Source organism: Procambarus clarkii, chromosome 9 (genome assembly GCF_040958095.1).
Source record: "Procambarus clarkii isolate CNS0578487 chromosome 9, FALCON_Pclarkii_2.0, whole genome shotgun sequence".
NCBI classification, from domain to species: domain Eukaryota; kingdom Metazoa; phylum Arthropoda; class Malacostraca; order Decapoda; family Cambaridae; genus Procambarus; species Procambarus clarkii.
The window spans coordinates 51,035,927-51,058,393 of NC_091158.1; the positions used below are offsets into that span (position 1 = coordinate 51,035,927).

Genomic DNA, 22,467 nt, shown 5'->3' on the forward strand with positions numbered 1-22,467 from the left:
AGTACGTCGTATTCCTGAGGTCTGAGCTAATCCTCTCTTATAGCGTGTCTCCCTCAGTTTCCTGGAAGTGTGTACGTCACTCAAGCAGGTCTGAACGCTCTCAAACAGCTTATCCCTCCTTTTTCTCCGCATGAAACGAATAGATACTCTAGTGTTAATGTCACGGACTCTATCACACACACTCTGTAAATTGTACCCCAACACCTTTACCAGAAAAAGCCAGTGCTTTTAGAGGATGCAGACGGGCTTTACATAAGTGCTGATATGATTTATTTCAGCATTTTTACTCTCACATGTGTATCCAACATACATGCCCAGATACTTGTACTTCTGTACACGGCTCAGTTCCACACCATTTAGAGTAAGTGTTATATTTCTTCGTTTCCTATATCGTATTTGGTTTTATCCGCATTTATAACTAAGCCTAACTTGTGACAGGTTGTACCAAGTATGTTAAGAGCATCTTGAATTTGTTCCCAGGAAGTGCCTTGATAAGAATGTCATCAGCATATATGATCGTCGTGACCCCTGGAGGATACATCTCTGATGCTAATCTGTTCATTAATACATTGAATAAGGTGGGACTTAATACTCCCCCTTGTGGGTACCTAACTGAAACCTCCGTTCCTCAGACAGTATCCCTGGTAATACACCTGACCTTTTCTGCCTTGCAGGTAATCCCTTATCCAGTGTAGCAATCTCCCTGTTATTCCCAGATTGGCTAATTCGTATAAGATTACTTCCCCATTGGCTTTATCAAACGCTCCTTGTAGATCAACAAAAACTCTACAATTGTCATCCACATTAGACAAACACTTTAAGAGACAATCCGCAGTACTTTTGCCTTTGATAAAACCAAAGAGATTATTGGACATGTTATCACCTACAAGGTAGAGTAGCCTATTTAACAAAATCCTTTCCATCATTTTACAAAAGCAGGATATTAAGGAGACAGGTCTGTAGCCTCCGTTTGACTTAGGGATAGGAATGATGACAGCCTTTCCATTTTCTTGGTAACTTCCCTCTCTATAACTCATATTAAACAAATCAAGTAAGGGATTAGGTTTCTACCGGCTAAATAATTAAGTATGTCATACGTACTCCATCTTTTCCCGGAGCAGTGGAGCTGCCACTTTTTATAGCATCCAGTAGCTCATCGTGGTTATCTCAGTGCATGCTATAGATCTTGTATTTAAGGCACATAAGTTACTCCATTTCTAATATTTTCCCATGATCAATGGTGACTCTCGTGTCTGCAGGTAAGGACTCCATACCAGCAGCACTTGCCCATTTATCTACTAACTCATTAGCAACTTTCCCTGGATCTGAGTGAGCAATGAATTTAGTCTTACAACCCCTGACTTATTTACTGCTCTCCATATGTCTTTAAGGTTCTTAGTATTACCAATGGACTGAGCAAGTCTTGCCAGTATCTGTCCCGCGCCTCCTCCTCACCTGACTGCATTCCCTAGCCACTTCCAACATTGTATTTTTCTCTTCATCCCTCATTCCATTTTTTAAAACCATGCTTTATGCGCACCCCGTAGCATTCTCTCCCATCCCTTGACTTGCTGATCATTGGAATATTTAAATTTCTTAGGTCCGTGCGTCTTGCTTCCCTGCCCCCGTTATTTTCCCTCTGTACTAATTTCTCTATGTTCTCGACCATGTCCTCGTAAAAACTATCAACGCAGAGCGGCGTGTAATGTTGATACCAATCTCCCATATTTTGAATAAAGTAATTTTTCATATCTTTCTTAATATTTAGCCTTTTCCTTTGAAAGTGGACTTGTTTTTTCCCCAGTGGTAATTCAACGTTCAAGGCAAAGTGGTCACTAAGTAGGTTCCCGAACAACCCGAGCCTCCCCCATAATCCCCTGAGAGTTTAAAACGCAGGCATAGTCAAAGCCGTCCTCCCCTGATGTGAGTTGGTTCATTGTTTCCCAAGAGACAGGTATCTGGATGATCTTGTAGAAACTGTAACCACTTGACCCCATTAGCATTAATACTACCCACTGTCCCAAGGCTTGTGTGCCGAGCATTAAGGTCCCCAATGACCAGTGAAGGATTAGTATAAATGCAGTCAGGTAAATACTTAGCGTCGAAGCAGTTCCTGGATACATACAAATTAACTACAATAAATTCCCCTTCCCTTAATGATAATTTAACACAGACACTCTCTATACCTTGCGTTTTGATGGCGGTTCTACTAACTCTGCTGGTATGGAGTTCTTAACATAAATCGACGTGCCTCTGATGTTATTTGCAGCGAAGAGGTGAAACCCTTTATAGCCATTTAATTTCAATAATCCTTCATTCCTATCCCCTGTCTCTTGGAGAGCTACAACATCAATATCATTCCCATCACATAACAATGAACATCTGTAACCCTGTTTCTCAAACCATTAACATTCCATGACAACACTTTCAGTCTAGGGTGATCCATTATTAATCAATTCATTGCCTAAGTCATCCCCAATAAGTTCACTAAATGATAGCCATACCTTGTATAACATCTCCCACCTCCTCCCAAGTTCACCAGTAAAAGCGACATTGCGATTCTCAAGAGATTTTTTCAGCCCTGAGATGTCCATTATTGGCCCAACTGATTCCTTCATTTTATGTGTAATTATAGGGTTCTTCCTTTCACTACGACTACCATCATTCACACACACTTCACTTTCCTTCATTTCATCACTCAATATTTCATTTTTGTCCTCAACCACTATATCCTGACTATCCTTCACCGTTTTGTGATTTTCCTTGACCTCCTGAACGTTTAATTTAGCCTCGATGGACTCGATTCTCTGCCCCAGATTTTGGAGGAACTCACCAACTTTTTTAAGTTCAGCCCACACTTCCTTGACCATATTATTATGACCCTCTCTCTGAGCCACAGTAGCCACTTCACTCACCGTTACACTGTCACTGCCGGAGTCCTGAGTGGTGGCGTGGCTGCTTGTTGCTGGAGCCTGCCTAAGTAAAGGTGACTCCTTTACCCACGCATTCGTCCGGTTCACTGGCACTGTTTGGGGCAGACTGTTTTGCTGTGCTCCCGGTGTCTGGGTAAGAGCTCTTGCTTGCTCTGTAACATTCACCGGCCGGAGAACAGCCATACTCGGCCTCTTGCTACACACAGCCGAGCTCGCATTGTGAACACCTCCACAGTTGCAGCATCTGGGAACTATTTTCTCACCCAGATTCAGTCTGTTTCTACACACAGTAGAGAGGTGAGACTTTCCGCAGAAACGACATCGTGGATCATTTTGACAGCTCCAGGATTTATGCCCCCATCTGCAGCATTTCAGGCATATTATGGGCTCTTCCACATACTTTGCTACATGCCTGGAGCCAGCCCCGGTGATGAACACTTTTTCGGGTACGTCACCTCTCACTAGAGCCACCACCTGACTCCTAGCTTCACCTTTAATAAGGTGACGCTTGGCCCACACAAATCGTTGGTCGTCGAGTATAAACTCGGGGTCCAGAATCTGAGGGTATTTATAGATAATTACCTTCGTCAGCTTCTCGTTCCCCTCCGGTATTTCCATAAGAATTCCATCATATCCTTGCTGGCTAAGAAACGTCACTGCCTCCCTAGAACCTACCGTTAAGTAAGGTCTGTTTACACCTTCCTTCAGCAGGGGCTCGAACTTGCGGTGTTCTCTTCCGAGTTTGACGGTCCACAGCAGCTTCTGATGATAGGCCAACGTGCATGAGGCAGGGAAGAGAAGCCTCCATCTCCGCTGATCCTCACCTTCCTGACATCGTTCCGTCCGTTTGTCTGCATCAGTCTCGGCGTCGTTCTTCATTCTTTTATCGTTTCCGTTAAGTGTATTACTGTCCACACTACGCCTTGCCTCCTGTCTTCTTCGTTTCTTCTTATTCCTTGTCAGAACTTCTAGATACTCGCCCTCCTCGTCTGACTGGCTGCTTTCAGGGTCCATGTTAATAACGCCGTGAGAAGTAGCCATGTCTTCTGGTGACTGAGTCTCCATCTCAGTACCCAGCATGGGGGGAGGGGGGGGGAAGGTGCGGAGCAGGTATCTTGACCCGACCGCGTCCCAGGTAAGACTGATGAATTGACCGTTGTTTGTCCCAGGTCGGGGGCAGGATGCCACCGGTTGCCAGTTACTTAATTTATACACTGATTATTTGCCTGTAATATCCTAAGGGAATTTCTGCTTTCTTCCTGCTTGCAATGCTATTCACTTACTCTATTACTAGTTCCTAGATCCACTTGCCCGTATTACAGTATATATTGCCAGTATATTATCACTGAGGGAGTACACTGTTACTGCGGGACGTCCTCTACACTGTGTAGGCCTCGTGGCTGTGGTGTAAACAGCCTAGTGTGATGCCTCCTCCACAACTTTACATTTATACTTTTTCTATGTACAACTCTCTAACACTATTCACTAATTTATATGTTGTGTTACACGTTCCACTTCACTGTTCAACGTATCACTGCTCGCTATATTTGATATATATCGCTTTTGCCTGTACACATGAGCCTGGTGGCCCTGGCTCACCACGTGGTCCCACGTTTATTCTGTATTTAACTCAAAGTTCCATTGTTAATTTCTGTATTCAACTTTCCTACGGGTCACTATGCACTTGGTGATCACTGTGGGCCGTAATCCATGGTTGTAATCCTAAAAAAGCCCGGTTTATCCAGTGTTTTCATGGAGCGCGAGACAACACGTCCGTCCCCTCCCCGCGAACTTAGTGTCTCATGTAGTTCTACTACTCATTGACTCTGGAATTTTACCTGCCTCTCGATTGACACGTTGGAAAGACACGACTATTGAGGAAATGTATGTGATTTTAGCGTTGAGCATGATGATGAGGCATGAAGATAAACATGTGATCCACGATTTTTGGAACAAAGACAGCCTTGTTCCTACCCCTTATTCTACAGGGACATGTCTCGTGATAGGTTCCTGTTGCTTCTCCGGTGCCTCCACTTTGCGAACAATGCTAAGGAAGACACACACGACAGACTATGGAAAGTGCGAAAGATATTTAGTGAATTGAAAGGAAAGTTTCCTGACTATTTTTACCAGCACAGAGTGTCTTGACTAATGAATCGCTAGTCCTTCTTCAAGGACAAGCTCGCGTTCAAGCAGTACATTCCATCAAAGCGGCACCAGATGAACAAATCCACACGGGCCGTGACGAAGATTCGAACCTACTGTCCGAGAGCATCCCAGACGCTGCATTAATCGACTGAGCTACGACATGGTAGTTGTGTACAGCAACTTACATGTCGAGATGGTCAAGATCCACACCGCTTCTCAAGCAGTATCGTGAAAATACTCATGGAACCATTGACGAACAAGGAGCATATCCTGTTCACAGACAACTATTATACCAGTGCCTTGCTAACCAGATTCCTCCTTGTCCACAACACCGGCGTATGGGGCACTGTCAAGGCCCACAGGAGGGAAATGCTAGTGTCTGGCATTGGTATTGCAGTGGCTGATTGGCAACTGAGAAAGTGTGATAAAATGTTATCAGTGTGCTGGAGGGACTGACGCGAGGTGAATATGTTGACAACTATTCACACCGGTGTCATGTTGGACAACTATTCACTTTGCAACCTTGTTGCAAAGTGAACTTTGTAACAAAGTTACCAATTTATAAACCTGGTTGTGTCATTTATTACAATGTATATATGCGATTTGTAGATAAATGTGACATGATGGTTGGGGCCGTCGGAGTGCGTGAGAAAATCTGTGAAGTGGACAAAGAAATTTTTTTCCACCTCGTTGACGTTGCAGTGCTGAACTGTTTCAACACGTATCTAGTGAAATATGGCAGGAGACAACCTATCCGTACATTCAGTGTTGCTCTAGTGTCACAACTACTGGTGAGGTATGGGTGGAGGGCAATGTTGTGACGCATGGGGGGGGGGGGGGTGCCAGTAACAAGGCCTCACTCAGTTCCAGACAGACTCAGGGGCAAAGAACACCTTGCTGTACACAAGCTTGGTTATATGCCAAGCAAAGGCACACGAGAAAAGGGTAAACATCCCTGCTGTTGTTTGCAAGAACACGCAATGTAGGGAACAGAAGCGAAGATCCTTGTGACCTTGTTGATTGCTTCAGTGATTATCACACACCTACGCAGTTCTAAGTGTGTTGACAGTGATGTATATAGTTTGTGATAGTGTTGTGGGAACCGACCTGTGAGATTTATATTTAATTTATATGAATTTTTATAGAATTTATATTTACGTTAATTTATATATTTCGATAGCAATTTGTATGATGTTAAGTGGACTGTATTTCTGCAATAATCTCACAAATCGATCCATACACATTAGGGGGGGGTTATATTGAATTTATATATATGCAGCCAATCAAACTACAATATTAAACTACATATATTAGCACTTTAGTGCGCGCGGCACTAGCTGGAAAAAAAGCGGGTTGTGCGCGCAGCGTTCTGGGCGCTCAAGCGTAAACACAAAAAAGTTTATAATCTTTTCACTGCTCCTAACATCAATTCTCGAACTACGTTTTTCATTTTGGTATCAATGCGTTGGCAATAAAATTCTCTACAAGATCATATGCATAAAATATCACCCAAGCATTTGTTATCCCACCACGAAGTAAATAAACACGAAGATGACTCGCCGTGACACCCAAACAGGAAGTAAATGTTCATACTCTTTCGTTTGTTGCCAGCCTCACAGTCATCCTACAGCGCTCATTTTGATATCACTGAACTCGCAATAAAATTCCCCACCCAGACATATGCCTATCAATGTCTAATTATGGTATCGGGTGACCCGCACGAGTGTGGGAACTGGGCGAAGCGTTAGCCGTGATTTCAGCAGCGACGACACTGGTGTGATGCAGAGCTTTGAATGTTTATACTTATTTCACTGTCCTGACATTATTTCTGGAGCTACGTATTTCATGTTTATAGCAATGTGTTCGCAATCGAAAGTTCTATAAGAACATGGGTAGAGTTGGCCAACACAGCGTCAAATAAATTTGCGGGGAATAAAATCTTACGCGTGTTTGTACCCGTGAGCGTCAAAAGGTTTTACTTTGCTCATGTTTTTCAAGTTTATACTTGTTTCACACCGTTTTTTTTTTTGTATAGTGTTCGGAATAAAATTCCCTACACAGACATATGCATATTCAAATACAATTCCTTGGAATTCACAGCTGTAGAGATGACGGAAAACACACAACCGGAACCCGCTCTTGACACTCCAACTCACACCCGCAACACCCACAAAAAAAGTTTCTCTTGTTTCGTGTATACTTACTTTAGTTTTCGTGCTACAGTTCTCATTTAGGTATCAAAATATTCCTAAGAAAATAGACTACAATACTGAAACAAGAAATAGAATGTTATTAGAATTAGAATAGAATAGAATAGAAGCAAGAAATAAAATGTTATTTTCTTGGTCCACTTGTGACATTTCCTGGCGAAATGGTAATACTTTACCATTTGATCAAAGTGGTCAACACCCTTCATGAACTTATTGTAGTCAACAATTGCCTGTGGTTTGTTCACCACAACCTGTTGTAGTCTTACTGTTCCATCTGCCCTGCGAACTCGTTTTCTTTTCTGAACTTTCTTTGTGTCTGCATTGTGGAGGTTGGTAATCATAGAGACAACTCGCTTGTCTTTCCACAGCAGAATGAAGGTGTTGTCCTTGCGGCGGTAGACTGTGGTATCCACATCAATCTTACTCTTCGCAAGTTGTTGCAAGCCTTATGGGGCGCCATGTAAGAGTCTAATTGTTCCACAGGTGTACACCCCCACTTCTCACAACTTCTCTGTAAGGGTAACTGAGTTGTAATAGTTATCCATATAGAGGTGGTGCCCCTTGTTCAACAATGGCCGCATCAAACTAATAACTGTTTCAATGATTGTTCTACCAATGCCAGAGTAAACCTCAAATGAATAAATGTAGCCAGATGTTGATTCGATCGCTCTACGTGACAAGAAAACAATGGGCCTGTCACGTGACCCAGTAGGCCGACGTGACTTGCGGCCTACCCGAGAGAACGGGAATTTCATAGCGCGTAGTTTAAAACAAACCCCAAGTAAATCGGATTTAAACTGGATTTTTTATAAATATTTTAAACCGCACCGTAAATTTACGTCGTGATCCGACAAGAGGTTAGGGAAAACGCCCGTAATTCCAAGTCGAAAATCCAGGAAAGTGCTATACATTGAGGAGGTTCCTTATCTTATTTGTACAGCAGGCCTTATTCCACCAGGTATAACTAGGATGTAGATACCAAATTATCCTCATTTGAGGCTGCTTCCATCACCCAGTAACTGATATACCAAGCTTGCTTCCTCTTCTTGTTCCTGTCAAAGGGCGCTAGCTGTAAAGCCAGAATCCTAATATATGACAGGTATATCAGAGAAAACACTGTATAATGATTCAGATAAGGACCAAGGCTTAATTACCTTTTTTGAGTCGATCATTTGTGTTCTCACTGGTTCGCCCAATATCTACCTAACATTAATGGCCAAAAATGATTAGATAAACGGGTTTCGGAAAAAACACTTCCCTTGTGGTTGACGACAGCGTGTTGATGATGGAAGACCTTTGGTTTCCATAACACTTCGTCCAAGAGAATTTATAGGAGCCGAATTTGCCCCACGACTCTCAGGTCTTAACACTTTCTGCGGATCAGGACTCCTCCCAGCATCCTGTTTTGCCTACCCGCTCCTGCTAAGTGGACATAAATTTATGTCCTCTTTTAAAATATTTGTATAAAATTCAATTTTTATCCGATTTACTTTGGGTTTGTTTCAAACTGCGCGCCATGAGGCTCTCTTTCTCACCACTAGGCTGCATGGTACAATAAGTTCATGAAAGGTGTGGACCACTTCGATCAAATGGTATTATGTCCCAAACGGGTTGCAGGTGGGTGACTTTAGCCGTTTATACTGGTAATGCTTCCCCCATATCATGTATTATATGCATATGTCTGTTTAGTGAATTTTATTCCGATCAATGTACAACAAAAAATAACTGTGTGCAACAAGTATAAACTTGACAAACATAACAAAAGTAAAAACATTTCGTGTGTGTTTGACGCTCACTGATATGCTCCAGCGTTGTTTTATATTTGGCGCTATTCTATCTTATGCTTTGTTGATCATTTTTACCTACGGAACATTCCTACGGAAAATAGAACATTCTATTGCGAACACATTGACACAAAAATGAATGACGTACATAGAATAATAATGTCATGCGAGTGAAATAAGTATAAACTTTCAAAGCGTCGTGTCGTCCCGTCACCGATACCGGGTAACAATTTCACCACTTCCCACACTCTTGCGGGCAGGCCGCAATCATTATTCTACGCTTATATTCATATCACCGTGTTGGGAATTTCATTGCGAGTCCATTGATACCAAAGTTAACGCTGTAGGACAAGTGTGGAGGTGATAACAATCCCAAGAATAAAAACATTTTGTTGCTGTTGGGCGCTCACGGCGAGTCATCTTCGTAGTTATTTATTTGGTGCTGGTATCCCTATACGTTTCGTGACTTTTTTTACTGATGTTCTTCTAGAGAATTTTATTGCGAACACGTTGGTACCAAAATGAAATACGTAGCTCAAGAACTAAGGTCAGGAGATTAAAAAGAGTATACACATTTTTGTTTTTACGCTTACGCGGCAAAACGCCGGGAGCACATACGGTTTTTTTTTTTTACCTTCGCCGGGAGGCTGAAAGTGGGCCCGCCCGCAAGAGTGTGGGAAGTGGTGAAATTGTTACCCGGTATCGGTGAGGGACGACGGTGCTTTGAAGTTTATACTTATTTCACTCTCATGACAACAATGGCTGATCACTTCCTTCCTCACTGACGCCTCCCTCACTTTGTAGAGATGTCAGTAACTGATAGAAGGGTCACATTTACTTTACTTTGATACTGATAATTAAGTTAATTAAAATGAGATGTTTTTATGATGGTAAAAGTCCAAAGACTAATGTACTGTATAGTGCATATTGTTGATGTGGCTTTGTTGTACTGCCTACAAAGTTCAACAACATGTGTACCGTTCTCATGCTTCCGAATGATCTCTTGTTTCTCCTCTATTGTCATCCTCACATGAGCTTTCTGGCCTTTATCCTTACCACTGGCTTTCTTGGGACCCATGGTGAGATATATAATAACAAATTGTATAGACAAATCACCAAAAATCCAACAAAACACTGAAAATCCGCAAGAAGAATTGATGTGGGGGTAGTCACTGAGCGTGAGACAATGGTAAACTGAGGGGCGGCGGGGCAGAGGGGCGACGATCGCCGAACCACCACGCCCTAGGTCGGCCTGTACGCGTATCAACAAACTCGCGTCCCTAGGTAACCCTCGCCTTCCGAGACAAATTTTTGGAGTAAATACTGCTCGTCTTCCGAAAAACTCGCATACAGGGACACTCGCATTCCGAGGTACCACTGTATTTAAGAATAATTCCCAGCAGAATAGCTGGTGAATTTATAATAGTATGTGGCAATGATATCCTGTTTTCTATTGATGGAAAATTCCACTACAAGCTACATTTTCTACGGGTTAACTTGTGTATACAATGGCAGCAATATTATCTGCAATTGCATGTAATATTATTAAATGGTGTCGGATTTTCCGACATAATTCCCCAGGGGGCTGCCCACAGGTCGAAGTCCTATTTAGAACAGACGAACACCAATACTCCTCCTTCGCATTATTAGATTAATTTGATGTTAGTAGTTAGTAATCACACATTTGTGCATCTGTTCGTACAGGATGGATGTTCCGTACTAGAGTTGCAGGGGTTAGAAGTCTAATGCGATTTCATTTCCCTGTTAACTCTTGAAAGGCTAAGATTCAAGCCTAAATACATATTATTTAACCCAGAAGACTGAATGTGATCAAGTACTACAGTCAAGTATGATTCAGGGACTGCAGTGAGATCAGTGACATAAGATATAACTTGAAGCTTGTTCAGGTAACTGGTCACTGATATATAAACACTGAGGCCCATGGAAATCATCTTGATTAAATAATAAATGTATCAAATCAGTCATCAGATTGGGGTTTAATTTAGTTAATTGATTCAGAGGATTGAATAGCCCATCATTAAAGTCAAGTATGGTTCTGAGACTGCAGTGGGTTCAGTGACATTGGTCGCAGTGACTTGTAGCTGTTTAGGCTACTGTTCACAGATTTGCCACTGAGGCCTCATGAACTCATCTTCAGCTTTAAATGATGATATTAACATCAACCTCTGTTGCTTTAGTCAGCTGTAATCTCCTTAGTATAATGCTACTGGAGAAATATAATCAGCTGACAAATTTAGATTTCTACTGGTATTGTTTATCTACAGCCATAGGTTTCCTCAGGCTTAATACTGGGCCTGAGAGTAATTTGCCTCCTGCAGAATTTAGCATGGTTATGCCCTGATATTTAGTAGGGCTACCAATGAATCGATGGTAGTAGTCTGTCCCTACAAGGAGACCAAAGTCGGTGAGGTGATCAGACTTAATATTATCTGCCAATTTTATTCCTCTATTTGCCAGGAATTTGGCTGTTGCTCTCAGACCTTGAACTTGTAGGTCTACTGATATTTTGTCCTCCACAATGGCTTGTACTTGACAGACGTACCTGCCTAAACGTACTGATGGTTGTACCACCTGGTAGATTTGAGGTCCTGCATCTGTTATAAACCCTGAGATGTTGAATGACATCTGGGTTACAGGCTTTAATTGTTGTTCATCTGCCAATCTTTTAGTGACATATGTTCTCTGGGACCCTTCTTGAGGTTATCTTGAGATGATTTCGGGGCTTTTTTAGTGTCCCCGCGGCCCGGTCCTCGACCAGGCCTCCACCCCCAGGAAGCAGCCCGTGACAGCTGACTAACACCCAGGTACCTATTTTACTGCTAGGTAACAGGGGCATAGGGTGAAAGAAACTCTGCCCATTGTTTCTCGCCGGCGCCTGGGATCGAACCCAGGACCACAGGATCACAAATCCCGCGTGCTGTCCGCTCGGCCGACCGGCTCCCAACCCTTGGTCAAACAACCCACGGGTATGGACCCTGGCCCTTTTATTCTGGATGATAATTTGGGCAGTAGGCAAAGTTGTATTACCTTTAGACTTTGCCGATTGGACACTCGTTGTTTGTTGCACCTTGCAGTACTGTACTGTGGTGGGAATGCTATCTTCCACCTTGGGGTTTGGAGACGTTGTTTTGGTGTCTCTGTACAATGTTGCATGGTGCTGACCTTTGTTACACCTATTACAGGTGTGTAATTGGGTATCACAGTCGTTGATGATATGTTTCCTGAGGCACCTCATGCAATGTTGCAAATCTTTGAGTCGCTCAACACGGGCGTCACTATCAGGAAAATTAGGGCAGTGGTACATTGAATGTTTCTCGTTGCAGAACAAACATGTTCCATAGCTTCCAGTACCCTTTGGTGTCACGTTCTTGGGTGACACAGTAACTATAGGCTTGGAGGGTCCCACTGCATATACGCCCACACTGCTACTGTTCCACTTTGGTGTTGAATTAAATTGTCTAGATTGATTTGGAGTACCTTTGGTGCTCTGTGGTTTACTATTATTGGTTTCTGAGGGTTTACTTGGTGGTTTTAATTTGTTATGTGTTCGTAATTGATGAACTACTGACCTTAAACCCTCAGATATTTCATTCATGGATAAGATGCTTTTATTGTAATGAGCACTCATTTGTCTCAATATGTCCCTAGGTATTTTCTCTTGGACAATTATTTTCAAGATCCACTCAGCCCCGTTTGTATCTGCTGTCAGACTGAGGGCCTTGATCATTGATTCTACCTCCAGCTTGAAGACTTGGAGTGAATCAGCTGAAGCCTCCGGTGGGGGTAAATGCAACAGCTCATGAACTAAATGTGATGATCTTACTTCTCGATCAGCATAATTATCCTTGAGGAGTTTTACTGCCAGATCATAGCCGTCATTAGTTAATCTCAGATGGGATACTACTGTTTTAGCCTCACCTGATAATTGGCCTTGCAAATAAGAGAATTTACTACTCTTTGGTAAAGATTGTTTTGAGTCGACAAGGTCAACGAATTTGTTCCAAAATTCGTCCCAATCTTCCTCGTCTTTTCCTGAGAAAGTGGGTAAATTAATTGGAGGGAGTCGAGCTTCTGCTTGACTCGTATTAGATGCAACTGTTGTTGTTGTTGTTTTTGCCTTGTTCTGGGCAATTAATTTGACGTAAGGCTGTAACGTGGCCTGAGTGTGATCTTCATAACTCGCTAGATCAACCATAATGTCGTCTATTTCTGTTTCTGATAAATTGGCGTTGGCAAGTTCAGCCACATATGTTGCTATTTGGCATTTGATTTGCTCAAATTTATCTGCAGCTGCTTGATAATAGCTTTCCAGGTCAGCATAATCAACTGGTGATTGTTGCGACAAATCCTCACATTTCTTGATCTGTCTTGTTAAGTGGTCTTTAAAACCTGCAAGGGTTCTTTTCATTCTCCCTGCATTATCCATACTGGCTACTTGGTGAAGCCTTGTGGGGCTTGTACTTGGGCTGCTCATAATGCTGAATAAGCACTGATGGTAGCCTAGGGTCAAAATTCTGCACTCGCTAGGCTGTAATCCTACCTCTACTAGAGGTTAGCACTTAAAATTAACACACATTATATATATACAATCATACACACTAATGATTTGAGTGATAAACCAGTGTCACTAGAAGCACCTTTAGGCTAGCTCCTCGATTATCACCCTAGGATGGTATAGACACTAATTAATCATTCAAAGGTGTAATGATCATAAGTAAATTATTATATACACAACTCAACTCGAGTTGATAAAAATTACACCCAAAATAGGGCTTGTACAATTCATTAATGGTGCTAGGTTGTTCAATATAGTACAACTAGACTATAGTAATAATGGGACTAGGATGAACAATAAATAGTTCAACAAGTCAATGGTAATATCCTACCCTGTTGTGGGTTGGCAATTGGTAAATATTATATTGAGAACACTAGTGCAATATATTAAATAATTCTCAATTTTGGAGAAATAATATACACAATTATTGATGATAGCCTCTTAATTAGCCTCAAGAAACTTCTAGCATTATCAAGAAGTATTAAATATTATTAGTGACCTCGCAAAATTAACACCACGAAATCCGTGAACAATCTCGCGAGGACACAGCCACTAATTTGGCTGGATTCAATATAAGCGCTGTCATCTCACAGAATAACACGCCACCAAATCGGTGGGTGACCATGAAACCGCTGATGAAACTGGACTGATTTGAGGGGCTCGTGAACTCGCTTGAGGGAGGCTACGCTGCCAGTCTTTGACTGGCTAAGTATTGTTATTGTATAAATCGCACTGCACTAGTACCAGTGTATTTAATAAATCCACTGGTTAACTGGCTCATCCTGTACTATGATGACCAAATAATCTGTCATCTGGCTCGAAGATGACCAAATAATGTGGGAACCGACCTGTGAGATTTATATGAATTTATATTTACGTTAATTTATATATTTTGATAGCAATATGTATGATGTTAAGTGGACTGTATTTCTGAAATAATCTCACAAATCGATCCATACACATTAGGGGGGTTTATATTGAATTTATATATATGCAGCCAATCATACTACAGTAATAAACTACATATATTATTATACATTGAGGAGGTTCCTTATCTTATTTGTACAGCAGGCCTTATTCCACCCGGTATAACTAGGATGTAGATACCAAATTATCCTCATTTGAGGCTGCTTCCATCACCCAGTAACTGATATACCAAGCTTGCTTCCTCTTCTTGTTCCTGTCTAAGGGCGCTAGCTGTAAAGCCAGAATCCTAATATATGACAGGTATATCAGAGAAAACACTGTATAATGATTCAGATAAGGACCAAGGCTTAATTACCTTTTTTGAGTCGATCATTTGTGTTCTCACTGGTTCACCCAATATCTACCTAACATTAATGGCCAAAAATGATTAGATAAACGGGTTTCAAAAAAACACTTCCCTTGTGGTTGATGACAGCTTGTTGATGATGGAAGACCTTTGGTTTCCATAACACTTTGTCCAAGAGAATTTATAGGAGCCGAATTTGCCCCACGACTCTCAGGTCTTAACAACAATGGCTGACCACTTCCTTCCTCACTGACGCCTCCCTCACTTTGTAGAGATGTCAGTAACTGATAGAAGGGTCACATTTAAATTTACCCTGATACTGATAATTAAGTTATTTAAAATTAGATGCTTTTATGATGGTAAAAGTCCAAAGACTAATGTATTTAAGAATAATTCCCAGCAGAATAGCTGGTGAATTTATAATAGTATGTGGCAATGATATCCCATTTTCTATTGACAGAAAATTCCACTACAAGCTACATTTTCTTTGGGTTAACTTGTGTATACAATGGCAGCAATATTATCTGCAATTGCATGTAATATTATTAAATGGTGTCGGATTTTCCGACAAGTGTACAATGTGTTAAATAAGTTGCAAATGTAAATAATTGAACATATAATATAGAAAACACAAATAATATTTGTGGACACATTTGCGATACTTGTAACACATTTTCTTTGAACAGTACGGATGTTCTATTTCCTGAATATTGTATACATGTTCAATATACATAGAATTAGCCAGAAAAAACAAAGAAATGCATTTGTAATTGTGCAGAAAAAATGATCAAAAAATTATTTGCGGCAACTCGCGCTTGTTGAATCTGGTGCACGACTGCCTACAGGAGGCTACAGAACGAACAACCACCAAGCTGTGATGGCACCCAACATTTTCTGGACACCACTGCGGCTAAAGTAAGTACATTTGTGCAATATTTTCAACATATATGTGATCAGAGGAGGGCATTTAACACTGCTCGAAAGAAAAATAATTTTTGGCAAAGAATTTCTTTTCAGCACACAGCGGGAATATCATATTTTAAGGCAGCGCAGCACAGTGGTTAAAGAACTTCAGAGCCACGTAGGGCCTTCGAGAATCAGCTTAAAAACAAATGAACCTTGCTTCATAAATAGGAACTGGCATGTATACTAGAACACATTTTGTGTAAAATTCACGAAATTTCATAAAGTTCAGCAGTAACATGAAATCGTTTACAGAGGATAGTGGCACAAACAGGTTTGATAAAGAAAAATAACTGAGCAGCCAAACCTCTCAGCAGACTTTGACTCTTCCGTAAAATGAACAGTAGCAAGTGAATGGCAGATAAACTGTTAGACGAAAGACTATTTCATAATTGTAGAAAGACTCTCATGAGATATGCCTATACCGATCATGGATCTTAAAGCGACGCAACGCCGGTTGCCTGAGTAGTTTAGGAATGCTGATTCCATACCGTTGTGCACCTTTAATATTTTCTTCTAAGTGAATGCTCTGGCTTGGAGAAGGATGAAAAGAACCAGAGCCCGAGTGCAAGCTGTGCGAAACACCGCGCCAGACTATGATGGGAAGGGAAGGGAACTATCAGGGGAAAAGCGCAAAGCCAAGTGCTATATAGCACTTGGAAGGGGTCAGGATAAAGATTTGGGATGGGACAGGGGAAAGGAATGGTGCCCAACCACTTGTGGACGGTCGGGGATTGAACGCCGACCTGCATGTAGCGAGACCGTCGCTCTAACGTCCAGCCCAAGTGGTTGGACAAGGGTCGATGGAGAACCCAATGAATATGTGAAACAGCTATAGTCTAGTTAGATGGCATTAGAGAGCATAAACAGAAACACGTTCACTATCTGAAAGTCCCCCTTCCTCTCCTCTCACAAAATATAGGTAAGGTAAGACCTTGAGAGCATTGACCCAGAGATAATTGACATAGGACGACCAAGACAGGTTGAAGTAAGGGTCCAAAAATTTTGCATACATGCTGGTGAGAGTTGCATGGAAGGAGAGGTGCTGGTGAGAGTAACATGGAAGGAGAGGTGCTGGTGAGAGTAGCATGGAAGGAGAGGTGCTGGTGAGAGTAACATGGAAGGAGAGGTGCTGGTGAGAGTAACATGGAAGGAGAGGTGTTGGTGAGAGTAGCATGGAAGGAGAGGTGGTGGTGAGAGTAACATGGAAGGAGAGGTGCTGGTGAGAGTAGCATGGAAGGAGAGGTGCTGGTGAGAGTAGCATGGAAGGAGAGGTGCTGGTGAGAGTAGCATGGAAGGAGAGGTGCTGGTGAGAGTAACATGGAAGGAGAGGTGCTGGTGAGAGTAGCATGGAAGGAGAGGTGTTGGTGAGAGTAGCATGGAAGGAGAGGTGTTGGTGAGAGTAGCATGGAAGGAGAGGTGTTGGTGAGAGTAACATGGAAGGAGAGGTGCTGGTGAGAGTAGCATGGAAGGAGAGGTGCTGGTAAGAGTAGCATGGAAGGAGAGGTGTTGGTGAGAGTAACATGGAAGGAGAGGTGCTGGTGAGAGTAGCATGGAAGGAGAGGTGCTGGTGAGAGTAGCATGGAAGGAGAGGTGTTGGTGAGAGTAACATGGAAGGAGAGGTGCTGGTGAGAGTAGCATGGAAGGAGAGGTGCTGGTGAGAGTAGCATGGAAGGAGAGGTGTTGGTGAGAGTAACATGGAAAGAGAGGTGTTGGTGAGAGTACAGAATTGCGAGAGGACACAATGAGATCGTAATAACAGAGAGAGAGGCAATGAGTGAAATACTAAAAGGGCTAGAGACGGAAAACGCTGAACAAAGCATTGAGAAGGTGTTAAGGAAGAGAGAGCAATGACGACAGAAGCAAGGAAGAAACTTAGGGTGAGAGGAGAGAAACAGTAAATCACAGCCCAAAACACAACGTCCCAGAGGTAAGAGGAGAACCCACAACCAGCAACCCAGTAACACAAGAAGGGACGGCCACATCACCACCCTCCTCTGCATTGAAATCCCTCTCTAGCCCGAACCCTCCCTGCCCTCACTCAAATACTCAGCCATCCCTCCGTCCCCTTCACCCCATACCCGTCCTGCTACCCCTCTCCCACTCCCACCATGCCCCCCTCTCCCTCTCCTCCGTTTTCCACCTCCCTCTTCATCCCTTAACCTCCCTGTCCTTCCCTTCACTTGATCCCTCTCCCCAGTATCCTCTGAGACCCTGTTAAAACCACCTCACAAATCCTAACCGCTATGGAACAGCTTCTCCCATCAGCAGAACGCTCACCAAGAAGGGGACATGAGAAGGAACAGAAGAAAGTGAGTGTCAAGGCCATGGACACTAACGTAAATTATAATACAAATAAAACAAATGAACCTGGAGAATGGGTACTAGAAGAAAACCCAGACATAATAACACTCACAGAAACAGAACTAACGAAAACCATAACAAATGCAGTGTTTCTACTGGAGTACTATGTTGTGAGGAAAGATAGAGAAGGAAGAGGATGTGATGGTGTAGCTCTGCTGATAAGAAAAGGCTGGAGTTATGAGATGGTTATTCAGGGCTGTAAAAGTTTCAGAGACTACATAACAAGTACCTTAGCAATTGGAGGAGAACAACTTATAATCGTAGTCATATTTAACTCCCCTACATATTCATAGAAGATCCAGACAGGAATATGACAAAAAAAACATGGCCACCATTAATATAATAAACAGAGCAGCTTCTGTTGCTAGCAGGAAAGGATCTGGACTACTAATCATGGGGGACTTCAACCACAGGAAGATAGATTGGGAGAACAGAGACCCCACTCGGAAACATGGAAGACCAGACACATGAAGAGCTAAGCTGCTGGATGTGGCAACAAGAAACTTTCAAAGCCAACACATCAAGGAACTGACAAGAATGAGAGGGAAAGATGAACCAGCCATGATTGATCTGATATTTACCCTAAAGGAGTTGAATATAAGGGAAGTTTAGTTGGAAGCACCCTTGGGAATGAGTAATTACAGTGTATAGATCCTTGAGTACCTGGTAAAGCTTGGAATTATCTCCCCCCCCCAAAAAAAAAAATAGGAAACAAAGAGCTGGCGTTTCAAAAGGGGAATTATGAGGTGATTAGAAGTTTCCTAAAGGATATACCATAGGACACAGAACTCAGAGCTACGTCCGAACAAGATAGAATGGACTATGTCATCCAAAAGTGTCAGGAGGCAGTAAACAGGTTATCCCGGCCCAAAAGCGAAAATCCAAGAAGCAGAAGATGAATCCGTTGTATAGTTAGGCATTTATGGAAGCAAAGGAAGAGAGCAAAAGGGCGTGGAGGAACTTCCAGAATAACAGTACACCAGAGATCAGCGAGAGATACCTGAGAACCAGGAATGAGTATGTTAGTGTGATAAGAGAAGCAGAAAAAAAAATGTAAATAGTATAGTAAATAAAGCCAAGACCGAACCCATGCTACCCCACAGTCACATCAGGAGGAAAACAACAGTGAAAGAACAGGTGACAAAACATAGAAGGGTTGAGAACAGGTATACAGAATATGACAAAGAGGTGTGTGAAGAACTCAACAAGTGATTCCAGGAGGTCTTCACAACAGAACGAGAGAGGTCACTGCGTTAGGAAAGGTGCAGTTAACCTGGCGGCCTTGGAAGGGTTGGAAATTACCAGAGATGAGGTCAAGAGATATCTGTTGGATCTGGACGTGAGTAAGGCTGTTGGTCCAGACAGAAGCTCACCATGGGTATTGAAAGAGTGTGCAGAAGCACTTTGCTTGCCACTCTCCATAGTGTATAGTAGTATACTATATATATAGTGGATAACAGAGACGGAAGACCTACCAGAAATTATGGAAGACAGCTAATGTATTCCCAATATACAAAAAGAGAGACAGACAAGAGGCACTGAACAACAGGCCAGTGTCCTTAACCTGTATACTATGCAATGTGATGGCGAAGATCGTGAGAAAAAAAAATAGTAACAAATCTGAAGAGAAGAGCCCTGACGAGACAAATAGCCAACATAGGTTCAGGGATGATAAATCTTGCCTTACTGGTTTAATAGAATTCTACAACCAGGTGATAAAGATTAAGTAAGAAAGAGAAGGATGGGCAGACTGCATTTTCTTGGAATGCTGGAAAGCCTTTCACACAGTACCCCATATGAGGCTGGTACATAAGCTCGAGAAACAAGCAGGAGTAACTGGTAAGGTGCTCCAGTAGATAAGGGAGTACCAAAGCAATAGGAAGCAGAGTTACATTGAGGGGTGAGACCTCAGATTGGCGTAAAATCACCATTGGAGTCCCATAGGGCTCTGTACTCGGTCCTATCCTGTTTCTGATCTACGTAAATGATCTCCTACAGAGTACAGACCCATTCCTCTCAATGTTTGCTGACGATGCCAAAATTATGAGTAGGATTAAGACAGAGGAGGACTGCTTGAGGCTTCAGGAACACCTAGGCAAACTGAAGAAATGGTCGAACAAATGGTTGCTAGAGTTTAACCCAAGAAAATGTAATGTAATGAAGATGGGTGTAGGGAGTAGGAGGCCAGATGCAAGGAATCATTTGGGAGATGAAGTTCTTCAAGAGTTAGAGAGAAAGAAAGATTTGGGGGTTGATAACATGCCAGATCTATCCCTTGAAGCCCACACCAAGAGGATAACATCAGTGGTATATGCCAGACTGGCCAACATAAGAACGGCTGCTAGAAACTTGTGTAAGGAATCATTCAGAACTTTGAACACCATATGTCAGACTAATCCTGGAGTATGCAGCTCCAGCATGGAGTCCATATCTAGTTAACCATAAAACTAAACTGGAAAAGGTTCATAGGTTTGCCACCAGACTAGTACCTGAACTCTGACGTATGAGCTCCAAGGAGAGGCCTTAGAAATTAAACCTGACGTCGCTGAAAGACAGAAGAATTAGCGGGGACATGATCACCACATACAAGATTCTCAAAGGAATTTATAGGGCAGATAAAGCTATTTAACAATGGGGCACACCCACAAGGGGACGCTAGAGTACCCAATTGAGCCACAGAGATATTAGAAAGAACTTTTTTGGTGTCAGAATAGTTGACAAATCGAATGCATTAGGAAGAGAAGTGGTGAAGGCAGAGTGCATAAACAGTTTAAAGTGTAAATATTAAGCCAATAAGGCAAGATTTTTCCTCCCTGAACCCATGTTGGCGATGTATCAGGTCAAGGCCCTTCTCTCCAGATGTGTTACTATGTTTTTACTCACGATCTTCGCCATCACATTGCATGGTATACAGGTTAAGGACACTGGCCTCTAGTTCAGTGCCTCTTGTCTGTCTCTCTCTCTCTTTTTGTATATTTGAAATACATTACCTTTCTTCCATATTTCTGGTATGTCTCCCGTCCCTAATGACCTACAATACACTATGAAGAGTGGCAAGCAAAGTGCTTCTGCACACTCTTTCAATACCCATGGTGAGATTCCGTCTGAACCAACAGCGTTACTCACGTCCAGATCCAACAGATATCTCTTGACCTCATCTCTTGTAATTTCGAACCCTTCCAAGGCCGCCTTGTTTACTGCCACCTTTCCTAATGCAGTGATCTCACCTCGTTCTGTTGTGAAGATCTCCTGGAACCACTAGTTGAGTACTTCACACACCTCTTTGTCATACTCTGTATACCTGTCCTCACCCATTCTACATTTCATCACCTATTCTTTCACTGTTGTTTTCCTCTTGATTTGACTGTGGAGTAACCTTGGTTCTGTGGTTTGTATTTGCTATATCATTTTCATACTTTTTATCTGCTTCTCTTCTCACATAAACATACTCATTCCTGGTTCTCAGGTATGTCTGTATTTGACAGGCGCGTACCATCGGCACGGGCCCACTTTCCTTCCTCTGCTGGCAACACTTGATTTATGTCCATACACAGAACCAATTTCCCTTCTTGCGACTGTGTTGTTCCTTTCACTATCGCACTCTCCTGCTCCTCTGGGAAGTACGGCTTTGAACGGTTGATATGACAAACCTGTGTCTTGTGGGAGCGATTCGGCTTGCTGATCTCATAACTTACCGGACCCACACGCCTGACAACCGAGTATGGCACCACCAAAGCGTGATTCCGTCACTCTACCTCTCCCAGGTAGCAACATCATCACTCTGGTTCCCACCTCTAACTCCCTTAGGTCTGCATTCCTGCATACCAGATCGACATCTTCTTTTGAGCTCTCTTCAGGTGCTCAGCAGCCAGCTCCTTCGCCGTTTTCAATCGTTCTTGGAATTTCTGCACATACTCCTCCACTGTCACTAACGTCTTCTCCGCCGTCAACTGCCCCTTCAGCATCAATAACGGGCTCCTCACTTTATGCCCGAATACTAGTTGGAATGGAGAGAATTCCAGAGACTCAACTATAGCATCTCTGATTGAAAATCGGGCTGGGTAGACAGCCTCGTCCCACTCCTCCTCCCTGTTCCTCACAATACACTCTCAAAACAGTCTTCAGGGTGGAGTGGAATCTCTCAATCGCTCCCTGCGATTGAGATCTCTAGGGTGACGATCGTAGTTGGGCAATTCCCCAAATTGCAATAGCCTGC

At 42.6% G+C, this 22,467-nt stretch overlaps 1 protein-coding gene across 1 annotated transcript in view; it reads right to left on the reverse strand.

Annotated features, from left to right (window-relative positions):
* Nucleotides 1-22,467, reverse strand: part of LOC138362931 (uncharacterized) — a 166,198-nt gene that overhangs the window by 13,325 nt on the left and 130,406 nt on the right. The window contains exons 7-9 of the mRNA XM_069321512.1: nt 21,582-21,771; nt 12,808-12,954; nt 7,558-7,736 (exon numbers count right to left, since the gene is read on the reverse strand). Coding sequence (XP_069177613.1) covers nt 7,558-7,736; nt 12,808-12,954; nt 21,582-21,771 — 516 coding nt within the window. The remainder of the gene's footprint in view (nt 1-7,557; nt 7,737-12,807; nt 12,955-21,581; nt 21,772-22,467) is intronic.